Here is a 16,622-nt window from a genome sequence, read left to right on the forward strand (position 1 = left end):
GCCCCTTTAACCAGGACAGCGCATCTAGCTACCATAAAAACAAAAGAGAACAACAACAAAATCACAAGGCATACCTGAAGGTAGAAAAAACAACTGGAAGACACAGAGCAAGCATCAGAACCAAAGAAATTGCAATTATGAAGTCAGGAATTTAAAACAAGTATGATTAATACAGCCAGGGCTCTAATGGATAAAGTGGACAGCAGGTAAGAACAGACAGGCAATGTAAGCAAAAAACAGAAATCCTAAGAAAGAACCAAAAATACATTTAGAGGTATAAAACAGTGTAACAGAAAAGAATGCCTTTGATGGGTTGATTCATTGAATAGATTGGACACAGCTGAGGAAAGAATCTGAGCCAGAGGATATCTCAACAAAATCCTCAACTGAAAAGCAAGAGAAAAAGACTGAAAAAAGTAATAGAACAGAACATTCAAGGACTATTACAGGAATATAAGAAGGAGAAGAAAGAAAGGAACAGGAGAAATATTTGAAGAAACAATCACTGAGAAAATTTCCCAAATTAATGTCAGCTGTCAGAGCACAAAACCGGGAAGCTCAGAAACCACCACGCAGGACAAATGCCAGAAGAACTACACCTGAGCATCTCATTTTCAAACTGCAGAAAATCAAAGATGCAGTTCTTAAAGGGCTGGGGGGTGGGGGGTGGACTTCATCTTACCCATACAGGAATCAAGAATTACATTCAACTTCTCTTCAGAAACTATGCAAGACAAAAGAAGGTGAACTGAAAAATGTCAAGTGTTTGAGAAGGAGAAACCTGCCAAACTAGAATTCTGCGTGCTACAAAACTACCCTTAAAAAGTGAAGGAGAAATAAAACTTTCTCAGACAAGCAAAAATTGAGAGAATTTGTCAGTAGACTTGCCTTACAAGAAATCATTTTAAAATCCAACATCTTGTTGCCTATGAAACCACTTTAAATATAAAGATACATATAGATTAAAAGAAAACAGTTGGAGAACAATATACCATGCTAACACTAGCTGAAAGATAAAAAAGGGCGCTGACTAATGATAAAGGGATCAATTCTACAAGAAGACAAACAAGCCACCACAAGACTCCCCTAACGGCAGAGCATCACACTGTGCAAGGCAGAAAACGCAGTGACACTGGAGAGAGAAGGGAACATGAAGGCGCTCAGTCGTGTCCGACTCTTTGCGACCCCATGGACTGTAGTCCACCAGGCTCCTCCGTCCATGGGATTTTCCAGACAAGAGTACCGGAGTGGGTTGCCATTTCCTTCTCCAAGGGATTTTCCTGACCCAGGGATCGAACCCAGGTCTCCCGCATTGCAGGCAGATGCTTTACCCTCTGAGCCACCAGGGAAGCCCAAGAGAAAGGAAAGAATCCACTATTACAGCTGGCAACTCCAACACCCTTTGATCAGACATGGACAAAACTGGCAGGCAGCAAACCAGTAAGGACAGAGCTGAACTTAAGCAACATCCTCAACCAACTGGACCTAACTGACATCTACAGATCACTTTTATCCAACAAAGCAGGATACACATTCTCCTCCAGCTCACATAGAACATTCTCAGAGACAGATCCCATTCTGGACTATAAAACACACGTTAACAAACTTGACAGAAGAAGAATCATACGATGCCCGCACCTAGACCACAGTGGAATTAAACTAGAAGTCAGTAACACAAAGGTAACTGGAGAGTCTGAAAAGGGAACAGTGTGTGTGTTAGGGAGTCTGGATAAGCATGTCTTCTGCAAAACCACAGAGGGTCATAGAAGGTCCAGACAGGCAAGTAGGGGCAGGGCTAGAAACGTGTTTGAGGGAAACAGGGTTCAACACATGAGTTGGACGGGAAAAGCAAGTTAATAGAGTCAAGGGAAACAGTTAAACAAGTAAGAGACTCCCAAGTGAGAGGTGAAAAGGGCCCCAAACAGTGGTAACAATGGAACTGAACTGAGGAATGGGAGAAAGCCACAAGAATCCAATACACATTCTCAGCTTATATCTGCTCCAGACCGTCTTCAGTCCACGTCGCTGACGCCCGCTGCCCTTCCAGGGGCCATGCCCACCTCCATCCCCGCCCACAGCACAGCAGCCAGCCCTCTCCCGGGTCTCACACTCCTGCTCAGCACCCTCCAGGCTCCCTGCTGCAGGTGGGATCAAACCCAAACTCCTGGCCACGGTTGGCGGGACCTCCCGCCAGATGTCCCCGCGGCCACCCTCCGCCCCTAGCCGGGCCTGCTGATCCTCAGCCCACTCAGTCCTCGGCTCGCTCTCACTGAGGACTGGGCATCGGCTGCTCTCAGCCTGGAACGTTCCTCCTCCAGATCACATCGCTGGCTTCATAACATGTTTCAGCTCAAACAGTACCTTCTCAGAGATGCCCTTTCTGAGGCCTCTCCTAAAGCAGCCACCCGTCCGGCTGTGTGTAAGATTATCACAGTCGTCACTGCCCTCTACCATGACCCTCTGTATCTACACGGGCCTAAGTCTCACGGCCCAGCGCCCCACACTAAAATGTACATCCCACGACAACAGGAAACTCATCTGTCTTCCCCCTAGTTCTGATCTCCCATGCAATGGACAGGTCTGAAACATAGGAGACCGTCAGTAAAATATACACCCAAACCCACCCAGTCCTCCCACAGCCGCCAGTGACCAGTCACGGAGCTGTGATTCTCCCTCTCTCCACCTACTGCGTTATAAGCTGCTATTCAGACTGGGTTGAAAACCATGGATTTAGGATCATGAAGTGCCTTCTAAAGGCTTCCCAGGTAGTGCAGCGGTCAAGAATCCGCCTGCCCATGCAGGAGATGCAAGAGATACAGGTTTGATCCCTAGAGAAGGAAGTAGCAACCCACTCCAGTATTATTGCCTGGAAAATCCCATGGGAGAGGAGCCTGGCGGGCTATAGTCCATGGGTTCACAAAGAGTCAGACACGATTGAGCTCACACAGTGCCTTCTAAGGAGGGTGTACTGCCTAAAGTATTAACAGTAAAATTACTCAAGCTATTCAGCTTTTATGATTAGGCGAATCGGTGGCTTTAAAATAAGACGGACAGCCTTATCCTACAAGCTAAGTTACTTGCCACAGAATTTATATACAAATGGCTAGGAGACTACCTCAAAATGTGAGCAGAGACATGGGAGAGACTTTTGGGGAAGGAGGTATGAACCTCTCCACCCAGAGGCCCTCTCTGCATCTTGCCTTTGTAAACTGAATTAAAATGCACCAGTGGAGACAAATTATAAGGAAAAAAAAAAAGCCTTGTATGTGTGTTATACACACAGACACACATACATTTTTATAAGAAAAACACACAGAATATAGCTTTTGAGAAATAACATTTTCTCACACAGCAAAGCAGAAATGTTTGATCTAAGGAACCAGATGCTGCAGAGGCTTGCAATCCCACTCACTGTTTGGTTTGCTATCCACCCTCTTCTTTCCCTTTCTCTTTCTGATCCCGCTTCTTTCAGCAGTCTGGCCCAGGGGGCCGTGCTGTGGGACCCTGTCCAGTGCCACGGTGCACCCACTTCCATTTGACGACGGTAGACACTCAGACTCTTCTTATTGGCCACTTCAAACATAAGCTATCAAGTTTTCTAAGATAACTGCCTAGCATTTTAAAAAAGAGATATATTTACTGCTTGGTAAACTATATATACTATGCATTTTGTTTTCATGAACCCTGTTTAATTGCCACTGACTGACTACCCAGCTAGTTACTAAAGTGATGGGTGAGGAAATTCATCCTTTTGTTTTATCCAACAAATATTTACTGAGGGCCTCCTCCTGAGAACCAAAACAACAGCACTCTGCCTTCTGAAACCACCGATGAGATCCAGCACCACGGCCTGACTCAGGAGGCTAACTGCCCCGAAACGGCTGGGTCCTTGTCCTAGCCAGGCTCACCCACGTGCTTCACGCTTCCAGCCTCCAACTCGCCACCATGGCCAGTCATCAGTGGTGTGGCTGTTCTCTGAACCCACGACCCCTCTGAAATATTTCCATTTAAAGTGGAAAATCCCATTTGTTAAATCAGTAGTATGACCTTAATCAAGCCCACGTCATCTGACCGTTCTGTTTGGGGCCTGGAGAGAGAGCAGAGTTGGAGCCAGGGGCCTGCCTGTGCGCTCGGTGGAGCAGGACTGAACCTGGGGTGGGGCAGACAGGCAGAGGCGCTGGAGGGCCTGGAAGGCAGCCCTGGAGGTACGGACTCTCATACACCTGGCTCATCCCAAACCCTGGTGAGGAAGGGAACTCGACTGATATTTATCTCTGCTTTGCAGAAACGGACATCTAAGGGGGAAAGACCTTTGCTGAAATTACTTTGTCCAGGACTGGAGCACACCTTGCTGGACCTGCCCCAGCTCCTCCCACATGAATCCCACGTGCTCCTCATCACATGACCCCAAAAGCGAGGTCCAATACATAGAAGTTACAGAAACTAACTACAGGCTAGAGAAAGAGCCACTTCATATAGTAAATATTGAGAAGATTTGGAGTTGTTTGCAAACCTGAATGGTGTCAAGAGAAACTGAAGTAAAGGGGGGTAAAAATATACCTGTCATTTAAACAGTAATTTGATTAGAAAGGGATTCAAAGGCGTAAAGCAAAAGATAATTTTTTCCAGCAAATCTAGTATTAAGACTACAAAATACAACCTTAATTAGAAGCGCATAACTTCAAACAAGCATTGGAAACAAAAACTGATTTAAACATTTAAGTATTCACATATTATTGTAGTATTACCAATATTATAAATGTAACTTATTTTGACAAAGGGAACACAAAAGTCTATAATTTAAGAATAGAACGTAACTATTATTATCAAAATTTGGCCAAAATAACTGTTAACACAGGTAGAATACTGCATTCTACTAAGGCTCCTCTACAGATTGTATAGTTGCTAAAACTTCAAAGAAGTAACACCAGTCTGAATTACTGAAAGTAACGTGTAAATAGTTCTACATACGTTCTTTTGACATCCTGTTCAATCATTGACCGAAGTTCTTTATCCTGGAAGAATTTGTTCCAAAGACTCTGAAATAAGGAAAGTAACTTATTTAAAACAATACTGCATCTCTGCTTGACGTTTATGATCTCAATCTAATGATTCAAAAAATTAAAATTTATCCTTCTCTGAGTTATGATTTCACATTGCAGATAGAAAACCTGGAACTGGAAAATGTTTTATTAAAATCTAGTCTAATCTCAGAGATACATAATCATTCTAACATCAGTTTCTCGAGTGATATTACTGTGCATACTTAACATTTTCTACTGTCTACTTAAAGTGAATGCCACTTTTACTGCTAGACGTCTGCTGCTACCCTTACAACAACAAAAAGGTCTACCTGAATTAGCGGAGGACCACGGGCCAGCTGGTCCCACTTGAACCTGACCTGAATTGCCAACACAGAAAGATATGTAATGTTTTCTACAAAGCTTTGGCTTCATAATCACATAGATTTTTATGTATTCCTTAAAATATGAACTTCAAGTTTTAAAAATTGCTTAATATTCACAGACTATATTATAATAATTACACGTACGAGGAAAAGAAATGTTAATTTTATACAGAAAATGCGAAACAAAAAAATGTCCTTCAGCACAGAGAAGGAATGGAAGAAGCCTCACAATACCTCTGAGGTACTGCTCCTCCTCGTCCTCACCGGGATACGAGGGAGGATCTCTAAAACCACCCTGTCCAGAGAGGCACGAGACCCAGCTATCTGGTTCCTGAGAGCTGTCCCCGCGGGTGCGGCCTTCTCACTTCTGCCAGAAGGGAGGCTCTGTGCGAGGCGGCCTTTCCGGCCCCAGCCGTGACCGGCTCTCGGTTCTCGTCTCTCTGACCGTGAGCTCGCAGAGCCCCGGGGCCTCCCCGCCACGGAGCCAGTCTCCGGAAACCGACCACTGGCTCCCCGGAACACCGTCGGCACACAGCAGGGAATGACACCCATCCGGCTTCAGGAGGACTGACCCAGCGGGTAAAGAATCATCCTATTGGTGTAGAGTAACACTGCTTTCATGGTGACTGATAATGAGACACACGCATGCTCTGATGGGCAAGAAAGGTTGAGACAAGAATAAACATCAACTTTACCCCTTCATCCTGGGAAAGGGGGTTATTGATCATCAAGTCTTGCTGGCCAACCACCTTCCTAGGGTTTGTGATGTGCTGGAAAGAAAGAAAACACACACGCAAAGGTCAGAAGCTACTGGTCTTCAAAGCCTAATTAAGAAAACAATTACATTACTTAAAGTACAACTTACTATTTCTTTAACGTTGCTATACCATGCTCTTAGTTCTTTAATTTTACTTATCCACTGACTTTTATCTTGAGGAAGAACACAAAGAAAGAGCTGTCAAAAAAAAAAGGGAAAACTTTTATAAAAATCCTAAGAAAGTGTGAAACTATGCCAAAGGGCATCACTTGAAAACTGAAGAAGATACATTGATGGTACTTCACATTCATATCACCATTCCAACTCTCAATTATATGTGGGGATATTTAAGACATATATCAATTTGGACAATTTCAAAAGTGAACAAAGGCCAGAAAACAAGATCCCAAAAGATACACCACAAGATGGAATCCATCTCCCCTACAGATTTACAGTAAAAGTAAACAAGAAAAATTAATTAAGGTTCAAGTACAATCTGTTCTACTGTCGTATATTAAGGGGGGTGATGGAGTGCATTAACAAGTACAAGGTCCACTTTGTAGCATCAAGGTTTCCAAGCTCTGTCTCCAAACAAGCAGGTAACGGACAGAGAAGAACAATTTGAGGACGAGCCTGAGCAGTGAAGTCATTCCTTTTACAGCAGAAAATGCAATTTACAACTAGCAATCAGTGTACAAAATTAACAATCATTCTCAAAAAGACAAAATTGATTTAATTCAGTTTAATAAAACATTAAAATAAATCTGGGTTTGAGTTTATTTTTAGCAAAGGAAGGAGACTCAAAAAGTTAAACAACATGGGTGTGGGGAGGGGGGCAAAGCCTCCTGTACGAACATGTGAGCAGCATGACCCTGCCCTCACTGCTGGCACCGAGCGGAGGGAAAATGTGCTTTCGTTATTAAATTTCAAACTGTCTAATACATTATGTGTTCCTCACTGACTTCACTTGCGGGCTCTGCTCAATTTATGCAGATGAACCCTAAACAACTTTCAAGAGAAGTCATTTAAAAAGTGAGTCTCAATCTAAACTGATTCATTTTGAGAGAACAAAAAGGGACAGATTTCCAAGCCATGAAAGAGACACTGCAGATCATCATTACCCAGGGGGTGACCAATGGTCTTCCTCTGGCAGGAAACTGACCTAATTTCTCTCCACTTCTCCTTCTCGCTGCCCTTCACTATGTTTCTAGTACAGAAAATATGAAAATATCTTTCCCATCTGCTATTTGTGAAGGAAAAAAGGAGGGTGACTACATGACAGCACTTGATATAATAGGAATCTGAAAACATTCACCCCACCACCCCCCTGCCCAGCGTCAAGCATTTCTGTAAATGCCTCTGGGGACCCAGAAGGCTTTGCTTGAGTTCCGCATCATCAAATGGGATGAAAAGACCGGTATTTCAAATGACTCCTGCACCATCGCCAGCTATCCAGGACTAAGGCGTTTGCTTCAGCCTTATTAGCCAATGTCCTATGAAAGATAAACCTAGATAGCCAATGTCCTATGAAAGATAAACCTAGATAGCCAAAATCTCGCGAGTGCAGTCTCTTGGAAAATTCAGCGATCCCCCGCATGGGTGATCTTCCAGGGCATCAGGTAATGTGTTGATAGACTGCAGCCACAAACTGTAAATAAATATTTTCTTCTTACCTTCCAGCAAATGCTGCGGAACCTGCTGCTTCTCAGCTGCCCATTAATCCCCTTCTGCCTTATTGTTGCCAAGTAATTGTTGTTTACAAACAGTTCTTCCCATTCTTTCCTAGATGCAAGAAACCAAAGCATGGGGATCCTTCTGTTAAAATTCTTCTGCTTGGAGAGGAGTGCTACAGTGATTTAACTTTAAATAAGCCTCAGAAATGCAACTTTTAAAATATATATATTTAGTTGCCTGTTTTTGAACGCATGGCTGTCTTTTTGGACAGAGTTCTCCTGTGGATTTAATGAATATGTAGATCGCTATAATTATGCCAGCTACTGAAATTCATAATGTCTATGGAGGCTACTCCACTGCCTCTTAAATGTTGGTAGTGCAGTTCAGTGAATCAATAAGAAAAAAAATGAATATTAATACAAGAATATGACTGCTTTAGACACTAAGAAAGATATACCTGCTCCAAAAATACACAACCAAAATTTGGGCCATTGAGCGATCATATTGGATTCTCACCTGAAAGATCTCATGAAATCAACTCACTTCTCTTTCACGTAAGGCTGGGCAGTTAAACAGAATAGAAGACTATTTCCTTTAATTTTTAGTACTATTTACTATTGAAATCTTTGCAACTTCTTTCTACACGAATAGTTTTAAAATTTTAACAGGTGCAGGCAAATGTGAAAAAAAAAAATCAAAAAAATTAAACAGCCTCACTGTAAAAACTGTGAAAGGCAAGCTTGAGTACCTTGCCGTACCTATGGCTGAGGAGATAAACAACTGAAATATGCCTCCCAGGCACGCAGACACCAGGGGCCCAACACCTGTGCCTCATTAATATACAAGTAAATCTGCTCTACTGGGAAACAATTGGAAATTAATTGTCCCAAACCAGTTACTGAGTTTGAATAAAGGAAGAAGACCTACATTCTCTGCATCTTGTACCAAACTAAACATCTAGAATCATTTGTCAACAGTTGAGGCTACTGAGTGCGGCTTTATGAAATTTCCCTCTGATTCCATAGTGCCACAATAAACTGATGACGTAAAATTTATTGTCAAAGCTGCAAGCCTGGCACTCTCTTCAGAAAGACGAACTCAAAAGGAAGCCGAGAAACCTCTTGATCATCCTCTGTATCACGCGCGTGGTTGTCCCTGGCCAGGCCCCACTCGTGTTCGGAAAGACAAGCCGTACACGAGGTGACCTCAGATCTGGCATCCCAACCAGCGGCAGCCCAGCAGGCTGACCGCTGACTGCAGGGCAAGCTGCGTCTCCCACACCCAGCACTCCAGGAGAGCAGCTGCGGCAACGTTAGTCCGCTCCTGCCCTGAGCAGAGGGCTCCAGCCTCACCAAGCCTCTGCCCGCAGGGCCTGTGGCTGAGGAGGACCCACAGGGCAGGCGGGCCAGCGCTGCACTGGGGGAAATAAACTCCTACCACCACTCCATGGAAATGTCATATTTCCATCACCCTAGTCAAAGAAGAAAACAAACTTCATTTAGAGTTTTACTTCCTTCTGTATCATTAGTGAAACAGAAAATTTTTCATGATTTTGGGCCAGTTTATTCTTTTTTAAAACGTCCTTTCTTGCCCTTTGCCCATTTTAAGCAGTATAGGCTAGTGGCTAAGAGGACAGACCTCAGAGCCACGTTTCTGCGATAAAAAGAAAGCCACGCATTCAGAAACAGTGCATACATAATTTACTAGGTGTGCAAGCATGCTCAAATTCACTTAACCTGTGACTCTGCTGCCTCATCTAGAAAATGGAGTAATAATAACAGCAGCCACCTCAAATAATTACTATGAGAATGAAAATATATGACAAATTCTTAGAAGAGCACCCAGCATATCATAACATCTAAAAATTAAATATTGTTGTTGTTAATAATTATAACACTGCTTTTACTTAGACTTATTGGTCCAAGAGAGGTGTTTCATACATTAAAGACACTGTTGTCTGCCATGTATGTGTATTTTTAACCTAATTATTTTGATTTTCAAACCACTGAAACTTCATATACAATTTAAACTTAACATTTATTTCCTCTTGATTCTCTTTACATTGTTTTCATGCTTAAGTTAATTCTTACCCACTTCCAGTTCAAGGAAATCAATTCCTGGGGTTTTTTGAAACTTACTTTAGCTCATGTGTATTATCTATGATATTTTAAATATACTATTCATTTCCCATTAGCTTCATATATATCACCCACATCTCATTGTTCAAATTTTGCTTTTAGTTTTAGTCAAAAATGAGAAAAAAAGTGAACAAAGAACAATACAGGCATACATCTCAGAAAATGTGCTTCTGTTTAAATAGCTTATAGTCTGTGAAGAGAAAACACAGATTTCAAATGGAATAATTTGTCTGAGACCATGCAGCACCATGGCCTGAAAGCAACAGTACTTTCCAGATCAGAGAGGTAAAGTGTGAGCCAATGACTCCCCCAGACTCTTCCAAAAGCAGCTCCGATTCATAGGCACCCACACACTGTGAAAGCAGACATAGCTGGCTAGATTCACTGCCGTCTTGTCAAGTTCGGCGGCTTTTTAAGGTCAAGTCACACAGCACTTATGTAAAGACGGATAATTATTTGTTAGTTCAAATAAGACCCCATGCCTTGATTACAGTGTTGGTAAAGAAACAAGGAGACTGAGGCATGTGAAATGGAAACATTCTCTCTGAAATTCACAATTATTTAAATTTATTCAGAGGTACTTATAGTTCTAATTAAGACACAAATCTCAAACTGATGGAGAGTTCCGACAACAGAGGCACATAAAGGCCACAAAATAATCTATTAATTGTCTTCTCTTCTATGGGATGGTGTTTCATTAATAAACTATGATACACAATAAACATAATAAACATTTATTCAGTGCCTACTGTGTACTTAGCACTTGGAGATATTTTTAAAAGCATTCAGTTAAGGGAGCAGGCAGATGTGTAAACCAATAATCATGTGATTAAGGCAAAGCACTCTGGCAGTTCAGAGGAGGGAGAAATAATTTTTTATCAAAAAATTAAAATTCAGTGTAAAACACAGTAAGTAGTATCCCCACAGGCACTGAAATGCCACCCCAAAAACTGAGACTCCAGAGGTTGAACAGTGTATAGAGGACAAAATGTTGGAAAGTTGAGCCCTCTGAGGGGAGCTGGACCAAAATAAAAGTTCTTCCCAATCACAAATACGAATGGTGGCCAACAATCCTGAACCTGGGAAAGAATATTAAGTACTGAGGAGTCGGCGGTAGAATTTTTCCGTTTATTTTACACAAGTAAAGAAGATATAGTTGTTAACTTTGTCTTACATAAAACTATATAGTCTGTCATAGCAAAAGCTAGCAATGACGCTCTCAAAATGCTAAAAAAAAAAAATCCATTCACGTTAGGTTATATTTTGGGTAAATCACTTTTAACCTCTCCAACAACCCTCCTGAGTATTTTTAACCCCTCTTTATGAATGACAAAACTGAGTCCCAGAAAAAGTAAGTTGTCACGAGAGAGAAAGAATGAGAATATGGGGCAGGACTTCCTGAATGACTGGCTGACAACAGCAAAGGGCAGCATGGCTCTCCACACATCAAAGGACAAAAACGGCGCTTACGAAGGCAGACAGGAATGTCTTGCATTTCCTTCCTTACAGTTTAAGGTTTTGAACATGAGGTCCAAAAGTATAGAGATACATTTTCACCAGTTGGACTGAGAAGGTAAGTCAACAGATGCTGTGAGTGGTTAAGAACACAGGGGACATTTAGGTGCCTAATTGCCTCAAACGGAACAGATTACAGAGACCAGGCCCTTGAAACCTCTCCTGAACAGGCCCTGGTGCCACCCAGTGGCGACGTCTCTGCAGTGCGGGCACCGGGTCCCTGAAAACACCTTCAGTGGCTTAGACTCTCAAGAGTCTTCTCCAGCACCACAGTTGGAAAGCATCAATTCTTCAGTGCTCAGCCTTCTTTATGGTCCAACTCTCACATACACACATGACTACTGGGAAAACCATAGCTTTGACTAGATGGACCTGTATCAGCAAAGTAATGTCTCTGCTTTTTAATAAGCTGTCTAGGTTTGTCATGGCTTTCCTTCCAAGGAGCAAGCGTCTTTTAATTTCATGGCTGCAGTCAACGTCCGCAGTGATTTTGGAGCCCAAGAAAATAAAATCTCTTAATATACTTCCCCAAATATGCACATAAAATTAGTATGAAACTGGTTAGCACCTTCTACATTTAACTGTTTAAATACTTTTGTAACCTGAAGCACACATAAATGACATGGAAATTTTGAAATAAAAAAATTTCTGAATTGCTCTCCCAAATGAGGATGGTTTCACCCCATTGTTTGGTTTTCGTTAGACAAGGGACCATGCCTCTATGGAGCTAACATAAGAAACCCTGACACCTACAATGACCGAGGAGAGCTCACAGACGACCTATAGTCTGGCACTGAGGGCCTCCAAGCACTCGGTTAAGAGGCCCTACTTTAGCTCTTACAGATAATGAAGCTGCTGAGTGGAACAGAGAAGGGCTGTCACCACAGGGAGGGCTGAGACATTGTCACAGAGAAGGGGGAGTTGTGAGAAGGGGGAGGGTGGTACAGGAGCTCTCAGCAATGGCCAGACAACCACCGCCATCTCGTCTTTGAGGTCTGACCAGAGTAACAGCAGGACTAAAGGCCAGGCCAAGGAAAGGTGATCTTTAAACTGGACAAGATCAGAGTTAGATGGGTAGAATATCTGAAGGTGCGGAACCACAAGTAAGAAAACTGCACCTGATGTGAAATGGTTTATACAATTTTACTATCCTAAGTTCAGTTCAGTCGCTCAGTCGTGTCTGACTCTTTGCGACCCCATGAATTGCAGCACGCCAGGCCTCCCTGTCCATCACCAACTCCCAGAGTTTACCCAAACTCATGTCCATCGAGTTGGTGATGCCGTCCAACCATCTCATCCTCTGTCATCCCCTTCTCCTCCTGCCCCCAATCCTTCCCAGCATCAGGGTCTTTTCCAATGAGAAAACTCTTCGCACGAGGCGGCCAAAGTATTGGAGTTTCAGCTATCCTAAACTGCATGCCAATATGTGAAAAGACTGCCACATTAATTATGATCATATTTGCTTAATCAAATGCAAAGGGAAAAAGGACATAGTCAAATTTTTAAACTGCATAGAAATATATTAGGGAAAGATTTCTCTTAATTAAAGCACTGTACCATGATTCCAATATCCACATAAAAAAGTATGTGTCTTTATAACATTTTAAAGGTATGGTTTTTAAAATACTATTGAAATAGAACAAGGAACATCTAACTTAAAAATCAAAGGAAATGGGAGAAGCGTAAATTAGGAACGGCAGCATCAGACTGTAGTGTGGCCCCAGATCTGGGTAAAAGCTACCTTAGGACTGCAGGTGTCGAGATCAACCAGATAAACACTGATGTTATCTGTAATTACCTCATTTTTAGCTTAAATCACAGGTAATGAGGGAACTCAGAGATTCTAAAAGGCAATTAGAAACTGTACTGGCTTTTTTGCTTCCTGTATCAGGAATTTTTAAAAACTTACTTTTATTTAAAGCTTTTTCCCGCTTCATAATGAAACATCAGGGCATATTACTTATACATATATAAATACATACAAAAACAACTCACAATTACTCACAAGCCTAAAATGGATTTCTTCATATTTCTTTTTTTTTTAATTTTTTTTAATAAATTTATTTATTTTAGTTGGGGGCTAATTACTTTACAATATTGTAATAGTTTTTGCCATACATTGACATGAATCAGCCATGGGTTTACATGTGTTCCCCTTCCTGGACCCCCCACCCACCTCCCCCCCCATCCCATCCCTCTGGGTCATCCCGTTGCCCCGGCCCTGAGCCCTTGTCTCATGCATCGAACATGGAATGGTGTTCTGTTTCACATATGATAATATACATGTTTCAATGCTATTCTCCCAGAACGTCCCACCCTCACCTTCTCCCTCAGAGTCCATAAAATTATTCCATGCATCTGTGTCTCTTATTCTGTCTCGCATAAAGGGTTATCGTTACCATCTTTCAAATTCCATATATATGCATTAGTATACTGTATTGGTGTTTTTCTTTCTGGCTTACTTCACTCTGTATAATGGGCTCCAGCTTCATCCATCTCAGTAGAACCGATTCAAATGTATTTTTTTTAATGGCTGAGTAATATTCTTCATATTTCTAGGTGAAAAAATGATCTCATGTGATGAAGTTCCATTGAAACAAAGGTAGCAGACAGTTGAGGGTGAGGCAGTTCGTTAAAATCAATTTATGATCATGCTTTGATTCGGCTTTGTATTTAACTGTGAATCAAGAAAGTTTGAGCCCCCAACTCAATATCCACACGGTAGATTAGGAAGAACTGAGTTAGCCACAGTTTTGGACTGTCAGATATAATACTCTGCTAAGCAGGTGAAATATAGCTAGTGCAACTGAACAATGATATATCTTATTTTAATTAATTTAAACCTAAATTTAAACAGCCCCACGAAACTAGTGGTTCCTGTATCCAACAGTGAAACGCAAAGTGCTTTAGGATGATAATTATACATGCGTTTCATTTTGTAAAGTAACAACTATAAAGGTTCACAGGATGTAAAGATATATATGCATATGATACACACTCATATAGTGTTGCTGGGCAAAGAAGACAGAAATACTTTAAAAGTTAGACAAGACAAGTGGTTTTAAAAAATCAAGATGATTCTGTAAGAAAGGTAACACAAAGTAAAAGTCACTCCAAGCAAAATCAGATTACACATGTGAGAGTTTGCTTCTCTTTTTTGTCTCTCAGCTCACTGACTCTCACTGCCTGCCTGCGCTTCTGTCTGCAGCCCACCCTCTGTTCCTGCCTCCTTCCACCCTTCACTCACAAACACGTGATGCGATCCCCCAACACAAGGAAGAGTTACAATGACACTGAAGTTCATGATGACATCTATGGTACATCTGTTCGTTTCCAAGGCAAACCATTCCATATCACGGTAATCCAAGTCTATGCCCCAACCAGCAACGCTGAAGAAGCTGAACTTGAACAGTTCTATGGAGACCTACAAGACCTTTTAGAACTAACACCCAAAAAAGATGTCCTTTTCATTACAGGGGACTGGAATGCAAAAGTAGGAAGTCAAGAAACACCTGGCGTAACAGCCAAATTTGGCCTTGGAGTACAGAATGAAGCAGGGCAAAGGCTAATAGAGTTTTGCCAAGAGAACGCACTGGTCATAGCAAACACCCTCTTCCAACAACACAAGAGAAGACTCTACACGTGGACATCACCAGATGGTCAACACCAAAATCAGATTGATTATATTCTTTGCAGACAAAGATGGAGAAGATCTATACAGTCAGCAAAAACAAGACCAGGAGCTGACTGTGGTTCAGATCATAAACTCCTTATTGCCAAATTCAGACTTAAATTGAAGAAAGTAGAGAAAACCACTGGACTATTCAGGTATGACCTAAGTCAAATCCCTTATGATTATACAGTGGAAGTGAGAAATAGATTTAAGGGACTAGATCTGATAGACAGAGTGCCTGATGAACTATGGACAGAGGTTCGTGACATTGTACAGGAGACAGGGATCAAGACCATCCACATGGAAAATAAATGCGAAAAAGCAAAATGGCTGTCTGAGGCGGCCTTACAAATAGCTGGGAAAAGAAGAGAAGCAAAAAGCAAAGGAGAAAAGGAAAGATACTCCCATCTGAATGCAGAGTTCCAAAGAAGAGCAAGGAGAGATAAGAAAGCCTTCCTCAGCGATCAGTGCAAAGAAATAGAGGAAAACAACAAAATGGGAAAGACTAGAGATCTCTTCAAGAAAATTAGAGATACCAAGGGAACATTTCATGCAAAGATGAGCTCGATAAAGAACAGAAATGCTATGGACCTAACAGAAGCAGAAGATATTAAGAAGAGGTGGCAAGAATACACAGAAGAACTGTACAAAAAAGATCTTCACGACCCAGATAATCATGATGGTGTGATCACTCACCTAGAGCCAGACACCCTGGAATGTAAAGTCAAGTGGGCCTTAGAAAGCATCACTACGAACAAAGCTAGTGGAGGTGATGGAATTCCAGTTGAGCTATTTCAAATCCTGAAAGATGATGCTGTGAAAGTGCTGCACTCAATATGCCAGCAAATCTAGAAAACTCAGCAGTGGCCACAGGACTGGAAAAGGTCAGTTTTCATTCCAATCCCAAAGAAAGGCAATGCCAAAGAATGCTCAGACTACCGCACAATTGCACGCATCTCACATGCTAGTAAAGTAATGCTCAAAATTCTCCAAGCCAGGCTTCAGCAATACATGAACTGTGAACTTCCAGATGTTCAAGCTGGTTTTAGAAAAGGCAGAGGAACCAGAGATCAAATTGCCAACATCCGATGGATCGTCAAAAAATCAAGAGAGTTCCAGGAAAACATCTATTTCTGCTTTCTTGACTATGCCAAAGCCTTTGACTGTGTGGATCACAATAAACTGTGGAAAATTCTGAACGAGATGGGAATACCAGACCATCTGACCTATCTCTTGAGAAAGGTGTATGCAGGTCAGGAAGCAACAGTTAGAACTGGACATGGAACAACAGACTGGTTCCAAACAGGAAAAGGAGTACGTCAAGGCTGTATATTGTCACCCTGCTTATTTAGCTTATATGCAGAGTACATCATGAGAAACGCTGGGCTGGAAGAAACACAAGCTAGAATCAAGATTGCCGCGAGAAATATCAATAACCTCAGATATGCAGATGACACC

At 41.9% G+C, this 16,622-nt stretch overlaps 1 protein-coding gene across 50 annotated transcripts in view; it reads right to left on the reverse strand.

Annotated features, from left to right (window-relative positions):
• The window catches only part of TBC1D5 (TBC1 domain family member 5), a 589,150-nt gene that overhangs the window by 262,114 nt on the left and 310,414 nt on the right, over positions 1-16,622 (reverse strand). For all 50 annotated transcript variants that reach the window (XM_081573339.1, XM_081573355.1, XM_081573315.1 and 47 more), the window contains 4 exons: positions 7,838-7,946; positions 6,273-6,362; positions 6,103-6,177; positions 4,972-5,039 (listed from right to left, as the gene is read on the reverse strand). In XM_081573339.1, coding sequence (XP_081429465.1) covers positions 4,972-5,039; positions 6,103-6,177; positions 6,273-6,362; positions 7,838-7,946 — 342 coding nt within the window. The remainder of the gene's footprint in view (positions 1-4,971; positions 5,040-6,102; positions 6,178-6,272; positions 6,363-7,837; positions 7,947-16,622) is intronic.

This window comes from Giraffa tippelskirchi, chromosome 2 (genome assembly GCF_054371585.1).
Source record: "Giraffa tippelskirchi isolate mGirTip1 chromosome 2, T2T-mGirTip1v1.2.pri, whole genome shotgun sequence".
In the NCBI taxonomy this organism is placed as follows: Eukaryota; Metazoa; Chordata; class Mammalia; order Artiodactyla; family Giraffidae; genus Giraffa; species Giraffa tippelskirchi.